Source organism: Lissotriton helveticus, chromosome 3_1 (genome assembly GCF_964261635.1).
Source record: "Lissotriton helveticus chromosome 3_1, aLisHel1.1, whole genome shotgun sequence".
NCBI lineage: Eukaryota > Metazoa > Chordata > Amphibia > Caudata > Salamandridae > Lissotriton > Lissotriton helveticus.
In genome coordinates this window covers 36,517,497-36,527,342 of record NC_136061.1, presented here as the reverse complement: position 1 = coordinate 36,527,342, position 9,846 = coordinate 36,517,497, and the positions used below count along the sequence as shown (strand labels likewise).

The window sequence follows — 9,846 nt, the reverse complement described above, 5'->3', positions numbered from 1 at the left end:
GGCAAGCCTCTTTGGACAGGACCTGTTTTCTGACCTCTGAGAATAATGTTCCGCCGGATATTTCTATAATTTAAACCCTTTATGCTCACACAAGTAAATTTAAATGCCAATTTCTCAAAAAATACTAAATTGATTTATACCAAACTAAGGAAAGGCCCTTTCTTGAATAAAGTTATTTTTTTATGTTGAAGTTGGTGTAATTCTGTTCAGTATTTTTCTTTTATGGAGAGCAAAGATCCTATGGGAATTAAAATAAGGAAAGTGTTTTTATTTTCACTCCACCACCTCCTACCTTTTGACTCTAACCCCGTATGCCTTCTCTGCATGAAAGGTGCAATGCTGAACCTAAAGTGCATACCTTTTTATTTTAAAGATTTGTGCAGATTTGTCTTTGTGTTCCTGCCATGAGATGTTTTACCCCCACACATTTTTGCTACCACGGAGTGCAGGTGTCTTTGTGGGCCCATTTTTCCATATTTGTGCTGTATTCAATTAGGGTAATTTAGTGAGTGAGGTGGGCTGGTACCTTCTGGTCTGGTCTGAGCCACCATCCCTCCTACTGAATGTTGATTATTAACCTCACAGAGGGGTATATGGCAGCTGCAGAGACAACCATAGAACTCACCCAGGTAGAGATTTAAGACTATCCCTGGGGTTAGTGTGAGATGTGGCTTCTCTTGTCTGGGAGAGATGGGGACATTCCAAATGAGAAACTGGGACACCCGAGAGAGAGAGAGAGAGAGAGAGAGAGAGAGAGAGAGAAATGGAGACACCCTCATGGGGCACATAAAGAAAAGGGGGCGGTGTTTAGTCAAAAGGAGATGGACTTTTCCCAACACAAACCCACAACAGCACATAGTCAGAAATCTGCTTTACTGTGTTTATTTTTCCTCTTAAGTTTTGTCATTTGTTCCACACCAGGAAAGAAATTAGCAACTCAAAGAACGGAAAATGGAAACAGAAGAAAAGAAAGGAGAAGAAAGAAGGAGAAACCTTTTCACAAAAGTCAACAATAAATAAATAAATATCATTATGCGAGGGATGAGCATGCATACTCTCCCATGCCCACCCGCGAGGCTTTTACCTAGTTCTGCTACAAATGTACAAAGCAAACAAAACACAGTCTGCATGAGTTCTATTCTGCACAATCAGAATGACCTTAGAGCCAGGACCGTTCTGTCCAAACCAGAAGACTCCCCTCCAGCAAAGGGCAACACTAGGTGACAAAAACTCAGGACCCGCCTCGACCCAGCCAGTGTCTCCTGCCATAGGAGGTTGACCTGGAATCACATACTCAACCGCTAAAATGCCAGCTGACAGAACGCCATGGGCGACAGACCATGATGGCTCCTGTCTTGTGAAGTGTGCTACCTCTCCTCAGGTTGGCACTGGCAGAACCAGCTGGTGGCAGATATATGGAAGGCACCACCCACCCAATCCATCCCTGTCATTTTGCTCTGATCTTGGAAGGACTGTAGGAGGAGGGGTGAACAAGAATTGGAAGACCAGAAAGCTGCGGGTTTGAAGGACAAGGTGCAGACTCCAGACATGCAGTGTAGCACTGGGAAATCCCACCAGCCGCCCTCTTCCTGTAATATGCGGCGGGCTCTTGCTTGGTACTGCCAGCCCTGTGTGTATCTTCGCAGTGATTGGTGGCACCAGCTTAATGGCTGAGGAAGGAGCATTGGGATATTGCACAGAGAAAACCTGAAAGGAGGCCATAGACCAACAGAGGCAGGGAGGAGAGGCAGGAACAGACCAACAGAGGCAGGGAGGGGAGGTAGGAACGGACCAACAGAGGCAGGGAGGGCAGGTATGAATAGACCAACAGAGGCATGGAGGAGAACAGACCAACAGAGACCTGGAGGGGAGGCAGGAACAGACCAACAGAGGCAGGTAGGAGTGGCAGGAACAGACCAACTGAGGCATGGAGGGGAGGCAGGAACAGACCAAGAGAGGCATGAAGAGAAGGCAGGAACAGACCAACGGAGGCACAAAAGTGAGGCGGGAATTGACCAAGAGAGGCACGGAGGGGAGGCAGGAACAGACCAACAGAGAGGCACAGAGGGGAGGCAGAAACAGCCCAACGGAGGCACGGAGGGGAGGCAGGAAAGCAGTCTGTCCACATTGAGTCTGCTTTATTATTTCGGTCCTCCTCACACTGAAGTTGAGCGACACTGATTGTGAGCCATGATCAGGAGACCAAAAGGTTTGCATGTATCTAAGTGTATCAGTCTCTGGAAGAATGTTTGAATCTGAACTTGTATGCATGTATGAGTAGGTATGAAGTTATTTTGTGTGCTACATGTTGGCTTTGGTGAGCTTGTATATATATATATATATATATATATATATATATATATACACATATGTGTGTGTGCATTAAAATATGGACCCTCTCACACGTGTATGTGTAGCTAAGTGTTCTCGCATATATTTGTGTGTTTTTCTGTGTCAGCGATTACGTGTGCATGTTTTGGGGCATGATATGCATGAGTGTACATTGTGTGTGTGTGTGTGTACCTACCTGAGGACATACAGGTTGATTTATTAATTTAGCTTCTTTACAAGTATGAGATGAGCACTGCAGGGAGACAAAAGGAATAAAGTAGTAGAGAAAAAGAAGGAAAGATGCAAGACAGCAAGAAAGGTGTAGCAAGAGCTGGTGGGATAAAAGAAAATGAGGGAGCAGGTAAGCCAGGAAGGAATGAAGCAAGATAGGAAAAAGGAGAAGGGAGACAGGGAGAGGAAGGGTGAAAAGAGAAAAAAGAAGCAAATAGGAAAGATTAAATAGGTAAATGAAGAGTGGAAAACAAAAGGATGAAAGAAAGAAAAAAAACAAGGAGAACTGAGCAATAAGTAAAGACTTAGGGGCAAGGAAGAAGATAAAGTGAAGTAAGGTAGAGTGGAAGCACGTAAGTCAGGGAAGCGGGAAGGGCGAGAATCTGACACAAGGAATGAACAAAAGAAACTAAGCTGTAATGAGGTGAGAAAGAAAGAGAATAGGGAAAGAAAGCAGCTGGCACAGGAAAGAAGGGTGTTGGAGTGAAAACTGAATACTGGTGTAAAGATGGAAGACGAGGATAGTGCTATTTCCAGAGCGGAATGATCCACTGATGAATAAAGGCAGGAGAGAAGGAACCAGTGAAAGAAGGTAAATCTGTCTGAAAAGAAGCTGGATGCATAGCCTGTTGTGGGGATATGCCCTATAGACCATGTTTCCCTCCCTGTATCCTGTAATAACCACCCTCATATGCCTAATTAATTACAGAATGTTGCTCCCTGCTGCTCAGACATACTCACTCTCCTAAACATTCATAAAATGTTCCCTGATCTATCCCATACGTCATGCCCCATCTTCGGTTATCATGAAGTGTCTTTCTACAGCCGTACCTTTCAAACATTAAGGCTCCCTCATGTAAATCTGTCTCCGTTAACCTCATCTCTAATGACACAATCCCAACCCTCGAGCCCTTCAGCTAAAGAGGTTCTTCAAACAGAAACAAGGTATAAAGCAACTGCAAGCCAAAATATCTAATTCTGCAGGACTTATGTGGTTCGTCCTTCAAGAGACCCAAGGCTTTTCCAGAGGTGGGAGAGGAGCGCTTGGCCATCCACTCTACCTATACATGAGGACCATGTGACTGCTCAAGGCACAGGCAGCAATGGATGTGCAGCTTTTGATTTTCACCACATGGCACTATCGTGCCATGCCCTCGAATTTAGCCATCAAGCCACGACCAACCTTAAGGCATAGCCATAATGCTACGCTTAGAGGGTTTGAAGGCGACCACCAGCCTAGAAGTGTTGCTGATTCTACCCTTCATACCCGGTTGCTCCCACCGAGAGAACATATTCCACATAAACTGGGCAAAGCAGCAAATTTGACCCTTAATCTAAGATGAAGTTGCTTGAAAAAAGACCCCTCTTGGGGGCTAGTGCAGAACTTTCTCAGAATCCCTCAAAGCGATCAGCCCCTCTACAGCATCTCTCCGCACCTCAACGCTGACCCTTACCACTCTAGCCCTGTCCTGTCACCTCCACATACACCTCCTTCTCACACTAGCCAGTGGTTGTACCTTCAACTGCATCCTTCTAGGAGGTGGGTTTCGAAGGCATTCAATAGAGCCCTTGACACAATCCACCCCTTCAGGCGAAACAATATCCGGCTTTCCTCTCACTTCCTGTTGCTGTGATTTGACTACCTCGAATGAGGACATTCGATCTGCCCGTAAGAGTAACCCTTAAAAATCAATTCCACGTGGAAGTAGGAAAGGGCGGAGCGTTCATGCTCTTTCCATTCAGCTTCTAATCCCCCCCAAATGAAAATTCTTTACAGTAATTGGAAACAAGACTTTGCGAAGTCCATGTTTTTGTTATTAGAAAAAGGTGATAAATAAGGTTACTGGTAAGAACCAGCCGTTGAAGTCATTTCCGGTTCCAGAATTGCTTTGGCCAGGCAATGGCACGCACGACATGGTCATGCATTATGCGTGCTGTTGGCAGTTACAGCATTCTTTTCCCAGCAGCCCTTGAGGTATATTCAATAGTCTCTCACTTGGTGTTTTGTTAGCAGGAAGGTCCAAGCCTCCATGTGGCTCTAATGCATAGATCTATCTCCTCCTCCCTTATCCTCTTTCCTTCATGATGAACAGCGATATCACCCTGTTCTTCCGGAACTTCTGCTGACCCATGGTGGATCACTGGAATGTTCCTTGGACTCCTCCAGTCCCCTTGTCGAGCCGTGGAAGGGGAAGGCAGAGTGAAGGTCACTGGGTGACGGGGGCTTGGGGCTTTTGTCCACCACCGTGGTAGGAGCGCAGAAGAACTTTGTGCTTGGTTAATGCCTCTGCTCGTCTCCTCTGGTTTTCAACCAGAAACTCTTTCAGGCGGTTGGTGGTAAAGGTCAGTGTCTGGCGGCGGAGCTTCATCAGGTAGGCGTCCTGAAGCCAGGGATTGGACAAGCACTCCCGGACGGAGGGTCGGCTCCTGTAAGAAAACACAGAATAGAGTAAACCACATGCAACTGGCCAACAACAATCCTACCAATGCACCTACTGCAACAACTCAATGGATGTCGAATAACCATAACTACTCCCATGGTGCATCATACTCAACTAAATGATGTGGAGTATCCCAACTACTCCCATGGCGTATCATACTCAAGTGAATGATGTGGAGTATTCCAACTACTCCCATGGCGTATCATACTCAAGTGAATGATGTGGAGTATCCCAACTACTCCCATCGCGTATAATACTCAAGTGAAAGATGTGGAGTATCCCAACTACTCCCATGGCGTATCATACTCAAGTGAAAGATGTGGAGTATTCCAACTACTCCCATGGCGTATCATACTCAAGTGAATGATGTGGAGTATCCCAACTACTCCCATGGCGTATCATACTCAAGTGAATGATGTGGAGTATCCCAACTACTCCCATCGCGTATCATACTCAAGTGAAAGATGTGGAGTATCCCAACTACTCCCATGGCGTATCATACTCAAGTGAATGATGTGGAGTATCACAACTACTCCCATGGCGTATCATACTCAAGTAAATGATGTGGAGTATCCCAACTACTCCCATGGCATATCATACTCAAGTGAATGATGTGGAGTATTCCAACTATTCCCCTGGCGTATCATACTCAAGTGAAATATGTGGAGTATCCCAACTACTCCCATGGCGTATCATACTCAAGTAAATGATGTGGAGTATCCCAACTACTCCCATGGCATATCATACTCAAGTAAATTTTGTGGAGTATCCCAACTACTCCCATGGCGTATCATACTCAAGTGAATAATGTGGAGTATCCCAACTATTCCCATGGCGTATCATACTCAAGTGAAATATGTGGAGTATCCAGACTACTCCCATGGCGTATCCCACTCAAGTGAATGATGTGGAGTATCCCAACTCCTCCCAAGGTGTATCATACTCAAGTAAATAATGTGGAGTATCCCAGCTACTCCCATGGCGTATCATACTCAAGTAAATGATGTGGAGTATCCCAACTACTCCCATGGTGTATCATACTCAAGTAAATGATGTGGAGTATCCCAACTACTCCCATGGCGTATCATACTCAAGTAAATGATGTGGAGTATCCCAACTACTCCCATGGTGTATCATACTCAAGTAAATGATGTGGAGTATCCCAACTACTCCCATGGCGTATCATACTCAAGTAAATGATGTGGAGCATCCCAACTACTCCCATGGTGTATCATACTCAAGTAAATGATGTGGAGTATCCCAACTACTCCCATGGCGTATCATACTCAAGTATACTCTTTGTGATCTTGTCAAAGACCTCTTAGGATCATTGGCCTTGTGACCATTCATTGTCCATTTCTTCCGGAATGTGTCTCCTTTGTAACAGGCAAATTGAAATCAAAGGGATGCAGGATGACATCATGCTGAGCCTGGAAAAATTAGCACATGCGTATTGAAGTAGACTTTTTTCAAGTAGTTTATGAGCAACAGTAGGTATCGTCTGTACCGTTTCCTTTGTAGGAAAAGGCTTGCTCTGGTCTGTGTTTAGTATTGCTTCCAGAAATTGTATCTTTCTTGTCTTGTGAAAGGAAACCACCTTGAAAAGTCAGTTGACGAGGAAGGGAACATTTGGTGGCCCAATCTAAAGAGATAAGCTGCTACGGAGGCAATTCATTTAGGGACCATGTGTGGGGCGGATTTGATGCCGATAGGGAGGACCACAAACTGGTAAATGCTAGATGAACAGGAATGTAAAAGTAAGCCTCCTGAAGGTCTAGGGATGTCATGTAATCTCCCTTGTTTAACAGTCGCAGAATTTCATGAAGAGTGACCATTCCAAATGATTGCTTCTTTAAGAATTTTTGTAGCTGTCTTAGGTCTAGAATTGGTCCCCATTTGCGTGATTTCTCTCTTATAAGGAAAACATTTGAGTAGAAACCTAAGTTTTGCAGGCAGTAGGGCACAATCTCTATTGCTCCTTTTTGAAGTAATTGTTTTATTTCCAATTTTATTTGCGGCAGAGGCTGGTTTGATTTATTTCAAAGTGGGCGTGTAGATGACACAGTGAAAAACTCTATAGTGTGTCAATTTATAACAAATTTCAGGACCCAGTGTCTGTTGTGATAGACCTCCAATTTTCATAGAAGTTGTACATTTATTCCTTTATGGGTTGAAAGGGACTCATTGCCAGTGTTAAGATGATATAACTGGCATTTAGAAGATGTCTGCGATTGTTGTGGTGTCACTGTTGTTCTCATCTGCACTTGTCTGAAGTTGGCTAAGCATGAAGGTTGTGTATATTGTTAATGGCAGTATTGCCGGCTGTGACCCTGCCGAATCAGACAGTAATGATAAGGCTAATATTCACCTCTTGAAAGGAATTGATATCTCCCTCTAGGGCCCAAATGGACTGGCTTCTTCCTTGTTGTAGGACCAAGAAGGATATTGCTGTGTCTGTGTCTGTTTTGATAGATTGTAAAGATCTTTCGGGTTCACCCCGGTGTCGTATGCCGACGACACCCAACTCCTTTTCCCTTTTAAAACTCTCACATCTGCAATAAAAAGATCTTTTGCAGATGGTATGAGAGCCATAGCAGACTGGATGTCAACTAACCGTCTGCAGTGCAACGTGGGGAAAACGGAGGTTATGTGTTTTGGACAAGCGGCAACATATTGGTCATCTGACTGGTGGCCCGTGGAGCTAGGCCCTGTCCCCACCCCCAAGAGTTCTGTTAGGAACCTGGGAGTGCTCTTTGACCAGCAACTTACTTTTAAGGGACATGTTAACCAGGTTGCTGGTACCTGCTTCCGGGCTATCGGGATGTTGAGACGAGTCTTCCCCTATATACCAGATCATCACAGAAAAACGCTCGTGCAGGCTCTGGTCATCAGCAGGGTGGATTATTGCAATGGGCTGCTCCTCGGAGCTAACGAGGAGCAGCTCAGTAAATTGCAAATAATTCAAAATACAGCAGCAAGGGTTGTCCTGAATGTTCCAGCCAGGACCCCTTCCAGTCCCCTGCTGATGAGACTCCACTGGCTTCCAGTTAGGAGGCGAGTCCAATTTAAGACCTTATGCACTATCCACAAGAGCATGACAGGGGAGGGCCCGAAATACATGATTAAGATTTTTCAGCCCTACATCCCGGGGAGACTTCTGCGCTCCAGCCATCAGCAGCTCCTGCAGATACCAAGAGTAAAAAAGACCAGACAAGGTGGCCGTGCACTAGCCTATGCCGGCCCAACACTCTGGAATTCTTTGCCTCCAGAACTCAGATCAATTTCCAGCCATCTGAGTTTCCGGAAGAATTTAAAAACGTATCTGTATCCTGATAAATAAATTATTTCCCAGCTTCTGCACCCTATACTAACCACACTCTCGTAACTAGCACAAACTTGTGGTACAGCAATAGCGCGGAGATACCCCTTCGGGAGTCTAATCTGGCGCTTTATAAGAATATAAAATAAATAAATAAATAAATAAATCACCAACATGCTTTCCAAACAAAGCATCTCCGCCATAAGCCATGCAAATAATGTTCATCTGGACTTCTGGGTGAAAAGATGTTGCTTTGAGCCAACTCTGACACCCAAGAATTGCCGCTCATGCTAATTGCAAGAAGCTCAGTAGAGTCTATATCCATTGCTGTACTGATGATCATGGAGGATGCTCTTTCTCCCTCTTGGATAATAGCCTTAGCCTATTTTCTCTTATCTTTTGGAAGTTGTTCTAGAATAGAGCTCAAGTCTGGCCACATCTGTTTGTCATACGTTCACAGTATGGCGAGAGCATTAGATTCTCTGAATGGAGTTGCCGTCACAGCTGAGAAACGTTTTCCAACATTATCTAGTCTTCTTCCTTCTTTATCCTTATCAGGAGTTGCAGACCAAGGGGTAGAAGGATTCCTGGATCTTCTCTGGGCTGTCTGTATGACCCAGAGTCAGGTCCTGAAGAACTATGAGACATGGTGGAGAGTCATCTGGCTGGGAATAATAGCTAAAGCTGGTGCTGGGCTATAAACTTTATACTCTCTGCCTAGACATAGAGGGTAATAGCGAGTAGATCTTACAGATTTTTTAGTTTAGTTGGTTCTTTGAAGCGATACAAGAAACATTCAGTTGGTTTTACGGGCAAAAGCGGGTCAAATCTTTTTTATGCTCTCTCTTGAGCAATGAATGAAATCAGCCTATTTTATTTGAGTTAGCCAGAGGTGGAGTAGGCAGAGCAGATAAAGGACCTTCGTCGTCATAAAATTCTGATCTACTATCAACTGGAAGTTTATCCGGAATTTCTCTTTCTGGTCGTGATTAGACTACATGTCGTCATGTGTAAGTAGTATGATTGGTCATTTAGAAGGAAGTTCTACAGGTTTAATAGGTAACCTAGGACTAATAGGCAATGGAATGGTTTTTGATGTATGGGGTGCTGAGGACAGTTAAGGGTCTGCACCCATGAAGATTAAGGTTGTTCAGGGAATAACTTATAACAGTCCATTAAGTGTAAGTCTTTAACCAGAGTTGAGGGCACCTGCATCATCGGTTCATCATGATAGTGGTATCCTTCTTTTATAGGATCATACTCATAATGTCCTTCGTTTGCATGCCTGGCTTAGATTCTGGTTGGTTGGTGAATTAATAATCCCCTTCTATATATTAGTTGTCATCATCCTCATCTTCCTGTAATTTGAAGTTGAATTGCGTTGGCCTATAAGCAGCCTTGAAACGACCCTCATCACCAGAGTCTAGGAAATGCCTATATGGATAAGATGACACTTCGGAGCTGTGTGTGTTCCAGATGAATTGAACAAGAATTCCTTTATCTTAAATAATTAACCTTTAAAAG

The 9,846-nt window shown here is 44.4% G+C and overlaps 1 protein-coding gene across 4 annotated transcripts in view; it reads right to left on the bottom strand.

Annotated features, from left to right (window-relative positions):
• Positions 1–866: 866 nt before the first annotated feature.
• Positions 867–9,846, bottom strand: part of SPEG (striated muscle enriched protein kinase) — a 1,484,310-nt gene continuing 1,475,330 nt past the window's right edge. For all 4 annotated transcript variants that reach the window (XM_078679189.1, XM_078679190.1, XM_078679187.1 and 1 more), the window contains exon 41: positions 867–4,989. In XM_078679189.1, coding sequence (XP_078535315.1) covers positions 4,770–4,989 — 220 coding nt within the window. In that variant the 3' untranslated portion in view covers positions 867–4,769. The remainder of the gene's footprint in view (positions 4,990–9,846) is intronic.